The sequence below is a fragment of the Trachemys scripta genome, chromosome 7, assembly GCF_013100865.1.
Source record: "Trachemys scripta elegans isolate TJP31775 chromosome 7, CAS_Tse_1.0, whole genome shotgun sequence".
In the NCBI taxonomy this organism is placed as follows: domain Eukaryota; kingdom Metazoa; phylum Chordata; order Testudines; family Emydidae; genus Trachemys; species Trachemys scripta.
In genome coordinates, this window is record NC_048304.1 from 4,371,459 (window position 1) to 4,389,517 (window position 18,059).

An 18,059-nucleotide genomic window follows, 5' to 3' on the forward strand; every position below is an offset into this window, starting at 1 on the left:
ATCAAGTCTTTGTGCACGTGTCATGCTTTCTACAGCTGTTTAACCACTTCAATCCCTTTTTCTAAACGTTTATTGCATACTGACTGTGTTCAGCACTGTATACTACATAAAGGGAGACAACCCTGGGCTAAAGGAGTTTACAGTCTAAGGTTATTCTGTATAATCTGTTGGCATCAGGGGAACAAGGTTTGCAAATGAATCCTTTGTTCTTAACATGGACATCTCTGCAACAGACTGTAAATACTTGTAACCCTGTGCCTGGTCAGTGTGGCACTCTGTCTCCCTCTAGTGGTGAGTAGGCCAGATAGAGATTGATGAGCCTGTTACAGCCGTGACTAAGAGACGTAGTACGGACCACCACTTATAACGCCACTGCCCCTTGGTGGGTCGTCAGCAGCAGGAATCAAACCTGGGATCTCTTGAGCTTAATGCATAGGCCTCTACTGCCTGAGCTAAAAGACACATTTCTCTTAGCCAAAGCTGTAGCAGGCTTATCAATTTCTAGCTGGTCTAGCCACCAGTAGAGGGGAACAGAGCGCCACGCCGAGCAGGCAGGGGTTACATACTAAGTCAGCTATCCTTCTCCGCCAAAAAGTCACAACTCCTCGTTGCCAAATTGTTTTTTCAGATGGAAAGTTTTGACCTTTGATGTATTCTTTGAAAGGGACCATATCTTTAATTCTCACCCACTTCCTCTTATCCCGTTGTTTTATTCCTTCCCTTCTACCCGCTAGCTACCACCGACATTTACCTTGTGCTGCAAAGACATGTGCAGGGGTGTTTGGGGCAGAGAACAGCAGGGCTCTGATAAGCAGACACAAACTGTAGAAGGCTATCCCCACTTTCAGCTTCTGTAGCTTTGAGTGTATACGATATGGAGAAGGGGTGTGATAAGATGCAGTGCCGTCCTCTGCTGTGTTGCTAGCAAGGTGATCCATGAAATAAGAATCTTCATATTTAAATAAAAGTAACTTCCAGGCTTAGCTAGAGTTCTTTTTAGAAAAGAACTACTGTGTGATGCATCATTTCAACCGAATACCCTTCTCCTGTTAATATGAATTAGTGTTCGCCCCGTGTTGGATGAGAGACCTATCTCACACAGGAAGTGAATGCTGCACACCTATAAATCTTTCACTTCAACACTGTGCACAACAGTGGTGCATTTTTCATGGCCAATTCCTTGTTCGCGCCCGTATGTGTATATTTTGAATAGACAAACTGTGCACCTGTTTGGGGGGGCGGGAAATGACCTTGCTTGCCTATTTGATAGGCATCAAATGGTTTGTTTCTTTTGGCCTCTGGAAATGGCATGATAAGCTACTTCTCCACTGAGAACGTGTGCTTCTTCAAATACTTTCAGTGTCTGTATAAAAAAACCCAAATGTTCAACCCGTTTAGCAACTTTATGATTGCTTTTGAATAGAAGAGTGACAGTAAACGCATAGACGCTAATTGAATCCCCAAAATGTTTTTTTTTAATTACTAGGTAAACAAGATACACTTCTTAACATACCCTGAAGAAATTTTCATATCAGCAAAAGGAGTACCCAGTGAATGAGCACTGTAATATTTTTTAGGTTACTTCATTCTTATTGCCTAATGTCTTTTAACGGTGGTTGTCTTTTCCACAGAGTGCTTTCCTCTTAATTGCGAAAAGTGTAGCTTTTCTTTCCATATGTGGAAAGGTGATTAGCAGAGCTTGTGTGATTCTGAATGGCCAGAGGGCTCGGGAAAAGCGGAGGAACGGGTCTAAATGATCACGTGTTTGTTTGTTACGCGGACTGGTGTAATTTTTTCAGCATGCTGAGAGAGCGAGGGGGAGAGAAGGTTAGCCATTAGCGAAATCATTATACAAGGAGGACTAGAAATGCGTGCTCTATCTAGCAGAACATCCATTTTACAACCCTGGGGCCAGACAGGCCACCTTAGTGAACACACACTCAGCCAAGGAGTCCCGTTCACTTCAGTGGGACTAATTGGGTGTGTAACAACTTGCTACTGTAAGGAAATACCCATAGGAAGTGCGGTGAAAGGGATAGTGTATTTTTATGCCATTGTAGCTAGACAAAGATTCCACAACCTGGGCACACTCTGTTCAGGTACAGTATTGGCCTCTTCTGGTCAACACTGCACAAGAAAGACAAGGTGGGGGAGGAATATCTTTTATTGGACAAAGTTCTGTTGGTGAGAGAGACAAGCTTTCGGGTTTACTCAGAGCTGTAAAACGAAGGTGATTTCCCAGACCTGAAGAACTCTGTGTAAGCTCAGACGCTTGTCTCTCTCACCAACAGAAGTTAGTCCAATAAAAGATAATAATATCTCGTCCAACTTGTCTCGCTAGTATCCTGGGACCAACACCGCTACAACAAGAAAAGAATAACAGGCAGAAATTAGTTTGTGAGGAGAAGGAAAATCATCTTCATGAGCGAGACCCAGGAGAACCAGCCTTATATAGATGTAGTGGGAAATTTTCCTCTTATTCCAGCAGTACATTTGCTCTTTGTTTTATACATTGCCAGGTTTACGTCATTCCACAGTTCGTATGTGAAGGCAGCATTCTCTGTGTTACCTCTCCAGCATTTGATATCTTTCTGATTCTGTTTGGAGGAGGTTTCTTAAGAGCGCATGCACTTCCGGCTTCTTATATCGTTCTGCTGCTGAGCTGCGGGATGGTATTTTTTAAGCCTGGAAGACACTGGAAGCAAAATAGTCTCAGAAAATGACAATTTTCGCTCTCTCGTGCCCTGTATGAAGGAGGGGAGTGCAGATACTCCTTAGCATACAGTGAAAGGATGAGTGTAATCTTATAGCTCCTCACTAGTCACTTGTTAATATTCAGGACATCGGTTTTGCTTCTGTGTTTTCTCGGTCCCTCTGTTTATTTTTTGTTTGTTTTTAATGCTGGAGTCAATTTTCTTGCTCATAAAAGTCAGTGACTGATGCCCTGGCTAGAGCTTGGCAGACTGCAGGCAGTTGCTGTCCAAGCTCCCATACTCTGGTCTGCCAGTTACTTAGTCCTGATTTGCAGCATTTCTGCTCTTTCACAGTCTGAGGATCTTTTTTGAGACGTCGTTGCCAGTTTTGATGGTGACGCTGACAAATGTCCACAGAGGAGGGGTGAACCTGGTTTAAATGCAGTGCAGTACTGGTGCTCTGTTGTCAGTTCCATCAGAAACTAATCTGGACTCTGTTCACTGGACAACATGCAAAAATTGCTCACTGAGAGTGTGAAATAATTTTACTGAATCTAAAACTGCATGTACAGAGGCAGGGAACAAGGTCTTTCACTATCTAGGGTGCCAGGCATCTGGTTTTCGACCGGAACTCCCAGTCGAAAAGGGACCCCGGTGACTCCGGTCGGTGGCACAGGGCAGGCCCGGGGCTAAGGTAGGTTCCCTGCCTGCCCTAGCTCCACACAGCTCCCGGAAGCAGCCACCAGGTCCTTGCAGCCCCTAGGCATGTGGGCAGCCAGGGAGGCTCCATGCGCTGCTCCCCGCCCTGAATGCCAGCTCCGCAGCTCCCATTCGCCGGAAACCACGATCAGTGGGAGCTGCGGGGGCTGCACCTGCAGTCGCAAGGGCAGTGCCCAGAGCCCCCCTGGCCACCCGTGCACCTAGGGGCTGCAGGGACCTGGCGGCCGCTTCCTGGGACCCACAGTAAGTGCTGCTGGGACCCAAACTCCCTTCCGGAGCCCACACCCCTCCACACCCCAACCCCCTGCCCCAGCCTGGAGCCCCCTCCTGCACCCCAAACCCCTCATCCCCAGCCCCACCTCAGAGCCCGCACCCCCAGCTGGAGCCCCCACCCCTGCCCCAGTCCAGAGCCCCCTCCTGCATCCCAAACCCCTCATCCCCAGCCCCACCTCAGAGCCCGCACCCCCAGTTGGAGCCCCCAGCCCAGAGCCCTTTCACACATCCTGAACCCCTTATTTCTGGCCTCACCTGGAGCCCACACCCCTAGCCCAGAGTCCATACCCCCGCACACCCCTACCCTCTGCGCCAGCCCGGAGCCCCCTCCTGCACACCAAACCCCTCATCCCCAGCCCCACCCCAGAGTCCACACCCCCAGCTGGAGCCCGAACCCCCAGTCTGTAGCAGTGCATGGGATTCTTCCGGCCTAAGTGCAGGACTCTGCACTTGTCCTTGTTGAGCCTCATCAGGTTTCTTGTGGCCCAATCCTCCAATTTGTCTAGGTCGCTCTGGACCCTATCCCTACCCTCCAGTGTATCCACCTCTCCCCCCAGCTTAGTGTCATCCGTGAACTTGCTGAGGGTGCAGTCCACGCCATCCTCCAGATCATCAGTGAAGATGTTGAACAAAATCGGCCTCTAAGGATATTAGGGAGAAAAAACTTGCCAAAAATGTAATCTTAGAGTGACAAACACTCCCACCGTTCCCTTTCTGTGGAGATGTTGGTCTCACGAGTCTGACTTTCTGCATCTTTGCCCCATGTGTGACAATTATGTGTCTGATCTTTGGTTATTGTGCCCCAGGGAAAAGCAGCCCAAAAAAGCATATGGGGCTCGGGGGAGGAGTCTGTTTCACTGCACACTGATTTTGTTTCAAAGGCAACAGAGTCCTGGGGACTTTGCAGCAGCATGCGGGCTGCCCGGAATTGTGTGGAATTAAAATTAAGAATGTGCTTTGCTTTACTTTAAATCGCTGCTGTAGAATCGCTTCTGTCATTTGGATCTAGTATTTCAGGAAAGCTTGGAGCGATAATTTATGCCATTGCCAAAGCTCAATTGCTAGTTCACAGAACGCTGCTTCTAGCTGTCAGGAAAAGTGTCCGGCATAAACCTTGTGTATCGGTCACACTTTCGGTTTCCCTTGCAAATTTACAAGTAGTGTAACGTTCTGCTGACAATTATCGGTCCCGATCCTGCGAACACTGTGGCTAGGACTTCAGACTGGGATTCCTTGGACCCCAGTACATACCCTTGGATTGTTTGGGGCAGGGACTCTCTTATTGTAGAGGCTGCTCTAACTTTCACCAAACACTACGTTCCCTCTAAGATACGCACCTGTGTGGCCGCACAGGAGACCACCCAGGGCTGTGCAGGCGTTCACACTGCACTCGAGGGCAGGGGGGCGAGGTGGGGGTGGTGATGGACGAGCTTGGGGCATGTGGCACTGCAGTGACTCCCCCATCCCCGCAGCTGCTGTGGCCTGGGAGAGGCGCCTCTCCCCAGCCCAGCTGCTGTTGCAGGAGAGAGGGCTGGGGGGAGTCCTCTCTCCCCACTGCAGCCCTGGGCAGCCTGCACCCCAAACTCTTCATCCCTAGGCCCACCCTATACCCAGCCAGAACCCTTGCCCCAGCCCTGAGCCCCATCCGAACCCCTCAGCCCCGCCACTGATCACCTCCATATTGGTGCACGTAACAAAATTCATTCCACACATGGATGGGAAAAATTAGAGGGAACGTTGCCCAAACGGCTGCTCCTCTGGGCACAATCACTGGAACATAGCGTGTCCTGCCCCATTGCACCCACGGGTGACCACAGAATGCCCCCTGTACTGCGGGGGAGGGATAAGTGCCTGCGCTAAGGTAGCTATAAGCTGGAGCCTACAAAGGAGACTGAAGAGAAGCCAAGGAACTGGCCTAATAACCTGATCTTTATGGAAAGTTCATCTTGTGAGTTTGTAAAACTCATTCTTTAAAAATTATCTATTTATTTTGTATGGGATTTTTTGACAGATCAGTCTGGAGAATAGCCTCATTGAGGACTAGCCATCTGTAAAGTTTCCGCTTTGGAGTTACTATGTCACTAAAAGCCTCCTTGCAGAGGAGAAGGTGTATTTGTATCACCTTTACCGACCTGAAATGGGTGAATGGACTTTCATCAAACTTCCCCTCTCCCTTCTCACAAAATTAGCTAAGACTAAGGCCTGGTCTGTGCTAAAAAAAAATTAGGTTGACCCGCTATATTGCTCCGGGGTGTGAAAAATCCACTCTCCTGAGCGACGCAGTTAAGCCGACCTATGCCCTGGTGTAGACAGCGCTAGGTTGACAGAAGAATTCTTCCATCGCCTAGCTACCGCCTCTCAGGGAGGTGCAATACCTACATCAGCAGGAGAACTCCTCCCCTCAGCATAGGGAGTGTCGACGCTGAAGCACCGCAGTGGTGCAGCTGTCGTGGTTCAAGTGTAGACAAACCCTAAATTTGAAAAGATAAAACTGAAAAGGAGTTTTTTAGAACACTATGAGCATGTGAAAAAGGGATTACAAGGGAAGCCTACCGCTAATTTTAATTTCAGTGTTTGCTACCAGGAAGTGCTGTAATAAGCAAATGCTTTATTATGTATGTGTAATACCATGCCTACAGTTACACCCACACGTACACACTGCATTGTAGTCTGATATATTTGTAATTAGGCAAAGCACTTGGATCATTACCTGATTGTGACATAATGATGTTTTCAATGACCACTATAAACAGCCATCCAGGAAAGAGAAATATGGATTTGTCAATTGCATAAATTACAGCAGCAAACTCTACTATATGATTAATATATTATTACTAATACCTGTATATATTACACTGTACTGAGATGTTACTGCATATTTAGTATATTACTACATATGTGCATTCCGCACATCACACAATGTAATTATGCTATAGAATTAAGCAATTTCATATTCTTCTTAAATGATTCCCTTGGGGAGATATAAAAAACACAATGCAATGGGTTTTCTGTTTGTTTTTTGCATATGAGAGAAGAGAATAAATAAATGAATAAAAAAGAATACCATTTCATATGTATTGTAAGTCCAACTCCCGCCTCCCCCAAGAAACCCTGGGATCAATAAATAAAAAAGTCTATCTTTATTAAACTGCTATATGGAAAATGGTATGTGTTCTTAAGGCCTCAATTACCAGGAGACCTCTCCGTGGATTTTCTGTAGAGTTTACTCAAGGGAAAACAGTCCTGAATGCATCAAAACCGTGAACGTTTTGCCTGTTTCATATTCATACTTTCTCCCCTTGTGTGTGACTGATTTATTCTGCTCTGTGCCCCCAGGGTGCGCATTGTCCAAAGAAAAGGCTGCCAAAAAATAAAGGAATTCCCTTTTTGCTTAAAAAAAAAAAAAAAAAAAAGGCAGCGGAGGAGAGGGGAAATGAACTAATTCCTTTAAATGTCACGCAATATGGAGTCTCGTGTATGATTTCACCCTACGGTGTTCCCTAGCAAAGTATGCTTACCATATAAATAACTCTAATACGGTACAAGACACTCTCCCTGAATAAAAAGACCCACTTGAAGAAAACCACGCCATGCTGTGAAATGTGATCTTTTCTGGTTGCATATTCAATAGCATATGTGAATTTACTTGTCATATACTTTTATTATTTACAAAGTCCCATAGCTAGTATTGTGCTGCTGTGCAAACATTGACCTGTGGGGATCTTAGGTTCTTTTCGAGACCCGTTTTGCCTTAAAGCATTCTTGGATTTTTTCAGTGACTTCTTAGCACTCTGGTTTGCATCTGTGATGAAACAATGGAAGCATAAATTAGTTTGACAATGTCAGCAAAACAGGCTATAGAGAGTGGGCTTTCTATGCAGAACACAATGTCCAGAATTAGAGAAAAGCATAGGACAAGGCAGAAAGTTACAAGCCATTAAATGCAAATATTTTTCAGCAGGAGAAACAACAATTCCCATAAAGGGGCAGTTAATCAGGGCTGTGGTCCAACTCCATACAGGTGTTGAGGAGCGGTTCGTTCAGAGCTGCAGTAAGAGGGATCTTTATGGAAGGGCAAGGCTCTTGTTAAGAGCCCCTGCCAGATGAGAGCAGACCCTTCTCTTGTCACAATAGCTGCTCACTGAGCAAGGCTCATTAAATATTCAGTTCCAGCCTCAAGCAGCTCATTAAGTCAGCAATGAGCAGTGACGCGGATGTTGGAAAACCCTGCCTCAGTTAACATCACCATGCAGAAGCTTCTTGCATCTCTTGATTCTCATCTGCTCAGTGCCTTCTCTATGATGACCAGCTTGTGCTCTCTACTTTGCATTAAATACAGGTAAAAACAGCCAGGTGGATTTAAGTCCTCCTTGCAGGGTTTCTAGCAGGGTTTCTGCATTTGACTTTTCGTCTTGGGCCTTTTCAGAGACAGCTTCTGGGGCCCAAGCTAAGCATCGATTGGATTTTCTGTAGCAGCATCTGTGATTCAGTGTTAGCTGGAGGTTATGAAGAGGATTTTACAGGTTTCGGGCTTATAGAAATAAAGTTTGTTACTGTTGAAACTGTAACTTTCATAACAGCAGCGGGGTAACACGTAGCCGTTACATATTCTGCGTTAGATACTGCCCACTGTTACGCAGCATTAACTTTTACAGTAGGTGCATATTCCCTTGAAACATCTTGCTTTAGTTTTGATTTGAGAACTGATCCATAGGACTGTGTATGTTTCTTTCTGAATTGTGTATTTAAAATCTAGAATATTTCAAATAGTAAACGTTTGGCGCTTAATTTAATATGAACTGATACGTAGCATAGTATGCTCCTCAACGGGACGGGGGAGGAGGAGGAGTGTTAGGTATCAGTGAATTAAAGTCATACTGAAAGCACAAATATAACGACATACAGCTTACATGTGTTTTCTCTAACGAGCATTTAAAGCTGTAACATCTGACAGTATGTAACTAGAAATGGAAAGGCAGAACGTGCAAAAGTTCTTCACTGCATTTTTATCTGCTATTTTTCATAGCACTTAACTTATTCTGTTCCTTTAACAGAAAGTGTTTTCAGACGGCTCATTTCTACGTGGAGGACAGCAGTTCGCCTCGAGTGGTCCCTAATGAGAGTATTCCCATTATACCTATCCCAGGTAAGGCAGGCCTACCCTCCTGTTAATGATTAAAAGAAGTCATACTTTTTATGCACAGGTTTTAGTTTAATTATGTGGATGCAATAGAGTTGTGTTTGTGACAAGATTACAATTTTCCTTTTAAGTCTTTACAGAGGTTTGCAATGTCCATGCTGTTTCATGAAAATTAACTTGCTTTGCAGTTTGACTCTCACCATGAAAATATTGTGCATTCATCAGACAATTCACCCAAATGGTTTCAACTAAAAGTTCCAAAATAATTTTTTTAAATGTCAAAACCAAAAGTGATGTCTTTTAAAAATAGAAGTGCAGGGCATCCAGTCTAGAACTGAATACGGATTCAGGGCCAATTATGGAGTCTGGCATAAGCAACTCCATTGGTTTCAGCTCAGAGTGGTAGGATTGCTCTGATTTACACCAGGTGCAGATTTGGCCTTCACTGTTATATGGAAACGGAGAGGGGAATTGCGTATAAGTAAAGCACCAAAAGTATCATTCTCAGCCATTTGTTATAGTTGTAATATTCAAGATACCAAACGCCAAATTCTTCTCCCAATTACACTGAAGTGGAGCTGAGAGCAGATATTGGCTCCGGGTCATTTTCATGGGATATTTCCAGATATCATCGATCACACAGAATTCTTTACTCCTTCAGTGACAACGACAAGGAAACTTTAAAGTTTCATGATGTTGGAATGGACTTTGCGGTTGCTACCTTGTTTGGTATTATTCGGTCTCATTTACAGAACTAAAATATACAACATGTTATAGTGACATTAGTTTCACAAAGGATTGTCTATTTGTTGTGACATGATGACACACCTTTCCTTTGTTTCCTTCTCATTTTCTGTCGTGGTTTGGCAGCTCTAGGATTCCGACTGCAGCTATTACATTGATCTTAACTAAAACTTTCAAAGATGCCTGTAGCACACTAGGACAAGAGACACTGGAGAAATACACTCACTGGAAAGGGGAAAGCATCAGAAACCTCTCTAATGGGGATAATAGCATTGTCCTACCTCAGGCATGCTGCGCGGATAAATATATTAAAGATTGTGGGGCTGAGATAATGGGGGATATACGAGTACATCAGAACAGTCAGACTGGATCAGACAAATGATCCATCTAGCTCAGTATCCTGTCTTCTGACAGTGGCCAGTGCCAGGTGCTTCAGAGGGAATGACCTGTACAGGGCAGTTTGTCGAGTGATCCATTCCCAGTCATCCAGACACAGCTTCTGGCAGTCAGAGGTTTAGGGACACCCAGAGGAAGGGGTTGTATCCCTGACCATCTGGGATAATAATCATTGATAGACCTATCCACCAGGAACTTACCTAATTCTTTTTTAAACCCCATTATAGTTTTGGCCTTCACAACATCCCCTGGCAATGAGTTCCACGGGTTGATGGTACCTAGTGTGAAGAACTACTTCCTTATGTTTGTTTTAAACTGTCTATTCATTTCATTGGATGACCCCTGGTTTTTGTGTTACATGACGGAGTAAATAACATTTTCTTACTCACTTTCTCTACCCCGTTCATGATTTTATAGACCTCTATCATATCCTCCCCCCCCCCTCTTAGTTGTCACTTTTCTAAGCTGAACAATCCCAGTCTTTATAATCTCTCCTCGTACTGACGCTGTTCCGTGTTCCTAATCCTTTTTGCTGCCCTTCTCTGTACCTTTTCCAATTCTAAGTACCTGAGAGAGTGGAATTTTCTCTAATATTGTCTTGGGCTAATATTTAATAACGCTGGTCGAGGAAACATTTGAAGATAAGACCTTGTTGAAATTCTCCCATGTTCTTTAGGGATCCCCTGGCTAAAGAACCAGAATCCTGACAAGCTTCAAACACAGAGACATTTGCATACAGGCCCAGGGACAGTCCAGATTCTAAATCTCCAGTTGAAGAGAAAGAGACACATTCCTCTCATTCAGTACTTGTTCTCTGCTAGGAAAAGCCCTGGGACTGTTCGCTTCTGCTGGCTAGTTCTGTTCTGCAGAGTTTCTAGCCTGTCTCCTCTTTCACTGGCTTTGCGCAGCAGAGTCCCTGAGACTGGCTGGGCAGCCAAGCTGATGTGGAGGAGATGGAAATCTGGGGCCGCACGAGGGCAGAGTTGAATAAGGCTGTGAGGGGATATGTGGCGATGGGGAAGCTGGGTGCAGGCAGGAGATGGGAAGCTAGGGGCAGGCAGGAGGACAAGAAGGGCTTGGCACTGCTCTCTTGGCTCCTTGGTGCACCAGGCAGCATCACTGTGGGGTGGGAGGATTGGTGGGTATGAAAGGCACGGAGAGTGAGCTGGGATATGGAGGGCCAGTGAGGCTTTGCAGGGGCACCAGGTGATCAGCATAATTTTGGGGTGATGGTTGGGCTGAGCAGGGAGGGGTCAGAATCTGGGAGGATTAAGAGTTGGGTGCAGGGTACCGAGGAGAAGGCGGCCCAGCATGTATAGTTAGATATTGCTCAGACTTGAACAGTGGGGTCTTGGCTCATGACTGGTGGTCCTCGGCACGATGGTAATACAACTAATAATACTAGTTAATGCCGCCATCTCTGTCTATGGACTGTGCCCTCATTAGACCACTTGGGACCGGCTTCATCATCACTGAGCGGCATGGAAGGCTGACATCCTGACGCACCAAAAACCAACCTCTTCCTTCCCCAGCTGGGACAGCCCTTTAGAAAAAAAAATGCAATTCTGAAAAAACCCTCGAGCTCTGTTAAAGCCACCGGAGCCTCAAAGAGGGGAGATGCCTCAACACTTGATTTGTGGTGGATTTTTCTCCCAATGTCCGTCCCGATCTGCCAATGCTTTTCTTCATCAAATACATTCATATAAAGAGAGCTTGCTACTTTGGTGAAGAATGGTATCTCTGCTGATGTGGGGCCGGGGGGGGAGATCTCAGTGAATATATTCAACCCACAGATGTACTAGGTATAATAATATTAATAACTTGCGCTTTATATAGTGGCTTCCACCTGAGGATCTTAAAGCACTCTATGCACATGAGTTAATTAATCCTCGCAACACCTCGCTGAAGAAGAGGGCAGTAAGCCTATTTTACAGATGGGTAAACTGAGGTACATAGTGGTTATACTTTGCATCCAGCGTATGAAGATGCAGATAGGTGCCTAAATAATTGAAAATCTGGCCACAAGTGATCTGTCTAACACAACAGAGGGTCCTGTGGCACCTTTGAGACTAACAGAAGTATTGGGAGCATAAGCTTTCGTGGGTAAGAACCTCACTTCTTCAGATGCAAGAAGTGAGGTTCTTACCCACGAAAGCTTATGCTCCCAATACTTCTGTTAGTCTCAAAGGTGCCACAGGACCCTCTGTTGTGTTAGACAGATCACTTGTGGCCAGATTTTCAATTATTTAGGCACCTATCTGCAACTTCATACGCTGGATGCAAAGTATAACCACTATGTACCTCAGTTTACCCATCTGTAAAATAGGCTTACTGCCCTCTTCTTCAGCGAGGTGTTGCGAGGATTAATTAACTCATGTGCATAGAGTNCTTCTGTTAGTCTCAAAGGTGCCACAGGACCCTCTGTTGCTTTTTACAGATTCAGACTAACACGGCTACCCCTCTGATACTGTCTAACACAGGGGTTCTCAAACTGGGAATCGGGACCCCTCAGAGGGTCACGAGGTTATTACATGGGGGGTTGTGAGCTGTCAGCCTATACCTCAAACCCCGCTTTGCATCCAGCATTTCTAATGGTGTTAAATATATAAAAAAGGGTTTTTAATTTATAAGGGGGGTCGCACTCAGAGGCTTGTGATGTGAAAGGAGTGACCAGTACGAATGTTTGAGAACTACTGGTCTAATGTGGCATAGCAAGTCAATGGGTGAGCTGCGAGTAGAGTTCAGGAATGCTAAATCCTGTGCACTAAACACTAGACTCTGTTTCCTCCAGCAAGAAAATAGATATGTCACATGACAATGGCTACTTAGTCCATTTGGATGGTCCAGACCTCATCTAAACACTTCCATGGGAATAGAAAAGACCTGCTCCTGCCTCCCCCAATCTACCTACTAACAGGGGCCATTTCTCGTCTGATATCAATTATAGCTCCCATAAAGCCATCCCATTGAAATGGTTTAAAAAGACTGAACAGCAAAATCCTCCTTTGATTCACCTGTAATTCTGAGGAAAAGATGCTGCTTTTGAACTTTTTCTGCTGGAAACTGCCAGAGAGCGTGAGAAAATCTTACTTGCCATATTGATCCTGGAAGTAAAATATAAGTGGCATTTTCACAAAAGCGAGTTCTTCAAAGTAATCTTATTAGCTTGTGATACCCAAGGCAATACCTTTTAAAGATATTTAACTCTATCCCCATGGAGCTATGCATCTATTTCCTTGGATTTAGTGGACCAAATTCCACTCTCAATTGCACATACAGAGCTCAGTTGAAGGCAATTTAGCTCAGTGTGTCTGAAAATGTGTAACAGCTTTGCCAAGACCGACTGATTCCTCTGCTCTCAGAACTCTAAAAACACTGGCAACCTCTTAATATACTATCAATAGCTTCTACCATAAAAATGGAGCTTTGCAGGTCCACAAGCAGAAAAATCATCCAACAGACGAGTGAGTTTACCCATTTTCTGCCTCACTTCCCTCTGCCGAAATGTACTTAATTATTGAGCATGAAACCACCTAACCCATAGGCATGCTCTCTTATCTATGCAAATTTTGCCCTGAAACATAAAGCCCTTTTCATAATTCATAATTATCTGTACTGCTTGATCTAGAGAAACATAGGACAAAGGAGAGATCATTAACTGACTCATCCTCTGGCTATTACAAGTGATGTATAAATCTAAACTCAGCATGAGTCTGATTTAGGATCATGCCCCCAGGGGTGTAATGTACCTATAATTGAATGGCAGATTTCTTAAACACACCTGCCACCCTGATCCTTTTTTTTTCAACTTCTCTGTCATCATTTCCTCAATCAGTGAATTTTGGATCATGTCATCTTTCCATGGATCTCTTTGTTATAAACATCTAGTCATGGCAAGACCTCATGGTAAATCTTTCCTGTTTCCATTCCTTTTCCCGTTTTCCAAGTGGGTCGGCATCTGCTGCAAGTTGCTGATGGCATTTCTGTGCTTGTCTTCTTTGGTATGGCCCAACAACTAACAGGAACAGTTAATCCTCTAAAGACAAGTTTTGCCTAGAATTCGTAGTCATGATTGCAAACCATGCAAAACCTGTTCTGGAATAACACTTCTGTAGTCAGAAGGCATGCCCCCAGCCAGTGCCCATTTTACTCTTGTCACAAGATCTGAGCCAGTAAAGCAAAGCAAAGGTATCATTGGTGTAACAGTGGAGCTATATGGTAGGCACTTCTTCCATTTCTACCACATACTTCTCCTCCTTGATCAAGCATTTCATAGCTTTTTCTCCCCCTGTGTAGTGAGCTGTTCTTCTGGGGCTTCTATTGACTTCAGTGATCTCCTGATGAGGCTCCAGGAGTTAAGAATTTCTATCCTGGAAATGGGAATTTTGTCATTGGCCTCAGTAGCCCCTTAGCGCCTTTCGTTTCTAAGATCAGTACAGAAACACCTGAAGGATTAGTAGAATGCATGCTTGGCTCTATGGCCAAATTTAAGAGACTATAACTACCCATAGTCCAAATTACCATAATGACTGGCTCACTGAGGCTGTTAGTTAACCTAAATGTATTAAGCCAGATGTTCTTCAAAGTTTCTGGTCTGAGTAGAAATGTCTCAGTTGTGATGCCAGTCACTTTGTATCCCAAGTTGAATTTAGGGTTTAAGAATTCCAGTTTAAGAAATCCATTAGTGGTAACATCCATGTTCTCAGGCCTCAGACTATATTGATATTAGATGTTTTCTGGTTAATTCTTTGCTTTTGATTGCATCAGATGGTATGGATGATAGAGTTCCTGAATAACATAATCAATTTTTAAGTCATTAGTAGATATGGTTGTGATGTAAACATGCTGCTTCTACAAGTATTTATCAGTGTGAACCCCGCAGGAGGTGCACATTGCCTCAGGTACACAAGACCAGAGACTTCTTGAGTAGCAGGGTCCGTCAGGGCTGTGCATGTGCCACGTGCCTCCTCGTTTCTCCCTGTGTGAGGGCAGAGCGGTAATCTTCCCACCCGTGACAGTGAGATGGAATCTGGCAAGTGTCCAACCTGCTCATTGTGAGCGTCAGCTAAACCTTCTGAATTTCTTCATAACTCCTTCATCTGACCTTCATCTGCAATTGCTGTGACCATGTCAACCCATTTTGACTGGTGGCTAGAACTCTCACCCCATACAAACTCTCTCTGTACCAAGGCTCCCTAACATGGTGGCTTCAAACCCTGCCCATCCTCTGATAACTGATCCCCTTAAAAGGTGAACATAGCAGGTGCCTCTTCTGTTCAGGGGAACTGCACATTCCTAGCAGATGCTTGGAGAGCCTATCGTTTTCTGCTGTGAAAGTCACAAGATGTAAGGCTTAAATTACACCTTCTGGAACAACCTGTGAAGGTGCCATCAGCCTATGAGGAGACAAGGTCCAAGATCCTGCCAGGGGACAAGCCAGTGTCATCCAGCAAAGTTTGGCACCAATAGAGATTGTGCTGAGCATAGAATCAGAGACATAATACAGGAAAGTCAGCAGGTGGCCAAGGGAGCACTGCACTGGATGCCTCCGACACCAGGGCAAGAGCTGTGGCCACCACAGTGACAATCCACAGAACATTATGGCACCAAACATCGGGTACAGGCCACAACTGAGGATCTATTGGTCTAGGGCATGGAGCTCTTCAGCAAGCATACAGAGAGCGCTCAGCACATGTTTAAAGATCCTAAAGCCACCTGACCACAAACCATCCTGGCCCTAGTCCCAGTCAAGGCTGTGGATTCCATCCTCCCAACGCAAGCATCCTGACTACCAGGCCAAGAAAAGACCGAGTTATGGCAGAAGAAGCCAGCCTGCCTCCTACTTCACAGTGCACACTGCTCCCATGGTCCACCAGCAAATTTGACGGTATGATTGTGAGATGCAGCAGATCCAGTCAAGTTTGCACTACGTTCAAAAGCCACCTTGCCTCATTCCACCTGCAAACACAAGGACGTGATTTCCGGTCATCCTGGTGCTGAAATCCTTCAGATTAGCCTGCACAGGGTTCCTATCTCCGCGGAACTCCGTGGTGCAAATGCTGATAGACAACACATCAGTGATGCATTATATAACAAACTGAGAGGCACCTGCTCATCACCTCCTTCCCAGGAGGGCATCTGGTTCTAGAAGTGGTAACATCAACATGGGATAACCCCACTGGCTCTACATCTCCCTGGGCTCAGCAATGACCTAGCAGAGTTCTTAAGCAGACACATAGTGACCAACCCCAAGTGGTCACCGAAGGAGCGTATCGTAGACTTCCTATTCCATCTATGGGAACTCCATGATAGACCTTTTTCATCAGAAAGGACAATACCAAATGCATGAACTTTTGTTCCAGAGGAGGTGTGAGTCTGGGCTTGTTGCCAGATGCCTTTCTTCCCTGGTGGTCTCAAGGACTCCTGTATGCCTTCTGTAGAGGTCCGGACTCACTCCTGCGGTGCCTCCTACTGATCGCCCAGGGAATTAGCTCACCAGCCTCTGGAGCGCCCTCTGCAGGCCGGTGATCCGCCTTGTCCTCTGCTGGCGCCCGTGTCCCTCCCAGGACCCTGTGCCCCTATTATCTGGGGTGCTGCCCCCTGGCAGTACCCCACAGATCTGGGTCTCCCCTTCCTGGGGAACCCCCACCCACTATCCCCACCTTGCCTCAGCACTAGGCCACTGCCAGTCACCAACTAGCCCCCGCTCCTTGGGGCAGACTGCAGTATAGGCCACTCATCATCGGCGAGGTTGGGTTTGGACCTGCTGCCTTGGCCTAGCCCTGGGCTGCCCTCTGCAACCCCCAGTACCCCTTGGCCTCCTACTAGGCCGCAGCCTGGGGCGTTCCTGGATGGAGCTCCCCAGCTCCTCAGCCTGTCCCCAGCCCTGCTCCACTCAGGTACTCTGTCTCTAGCTCGCTGCAGCCAGGCCCTTCTCTCTCTGAAGGCAGAGAGAGACTCTGGCCTGAGCTCCTGGCTCCCTGCCTTTATAGGGCCTGCTGAGGCTGTTTGGGGCGTGGCCCCAGCTGCAGCCACTTCCCCCAGTCAGCTCAGCCTTCACGCTGCGTGCTCCCTGGGCTATCTCAGGCCCTTCCAGGCAGGAGCAGGTGTCCACCCTGCTACACCTTCCCACTAATTTCTTTGATCCCCAGGATTGTGTCCAAAATCAGGAGGGCTTAGAGTACAGTCATCCTGATAGCCTCTTAGCGGCTGAGATATTTTTGGCTGTCATACATGCTACAGATGTCCATGAGACCTACAGGCCTGCCCAGATACAATAACTCAGAACCAATGTTAGATCTTGCACCCAGGCCTGCAGTTGTTATACATGCTGGTTTGGATGTTGGCTGATTGAGCGGCACTGAAAAAGACTGCTCCTTTCATGCCCAAAACATTCTCATACCAAGCAGGAATCTGTCCACCAGGAACATTTTCTCCTCACAATGGAAATTATTTTCCATATGGGCAGTCCAAAACAATCTGGACCCAGTGGAGGCACCCATTCCAAAGATGCTCTAGGAATGGGCAGCACTGTCATTCAAAAGTCAACTAGGCGGCAATATGGATGTGTCACGTTCTGGTGCGGTTGGATTTGATCTTTTCACACTCAACAGTATCTAAATTTCTTATAGGCCTCCTTCATACTTATCTTACAGTTATAGACCCAGTTCCCTCATGGGACCTCAATGCCGTCTTCCTGAAGCTCTTGGAGTTTCCCTTTGAACTACTATCAGAATGCTCCATGTACCATCTTGCTATTAAATGCTCTTTCTGGTGGCCATCACCTGGCTCACAGAGTCAGCGAAGTCTCTGTGTCTCCTTAAATGCTCTTTGGGCTCAACCTCCTTTCGCAGTCTTTCATAGGGACACGGTGCTGCTCAGACCACGCCCCAAGTTCAACCCTGAAGTGGTCTTGGACTTTCACCTAAAATAATCCGTTACCTTGACAGTCTTCTTCCCAAGGCCACACTCGACACTGAGAGAAGGAACTCACCACCCAGGACATATCCTGAGCTCTAAACTATTACCAGAGTAGGACCAAGCCACTTTGCTTTCTCTCTGGCCATTTGTGACTCCTCCAAAGGTTATGCCAT

The 18,059-nt window shown here is 46.0% G+C and overlaps 1 protein-coding gene across 5 annotated transcripts in view; it reads left to right on the forward strand.

Annotated features, from left to right (window-relative positions):
* PTPRG (protein tyrosine phosphatase receptor type G) overlaps positions 1-18,059 on the forward strand; it is a 607,840-nt gene that overhangs the window by 542,735 nt on the left and 47,046 nt on the right. For all 5 annotated transcript variants that reach the window (XM_034776330.1, XM_034776331.1, XM_034776327.1 and 2 more), the window contains one exon: positions 8,741-8,832. In XM_034776330.1, coding sequence (XP_034632221.1) covers positions 8,741-8,832 — 92 coding nt within the window. The remainder of the gene's footprint in view (positions 1-8,740; positions 8,833-18,059) is intronic.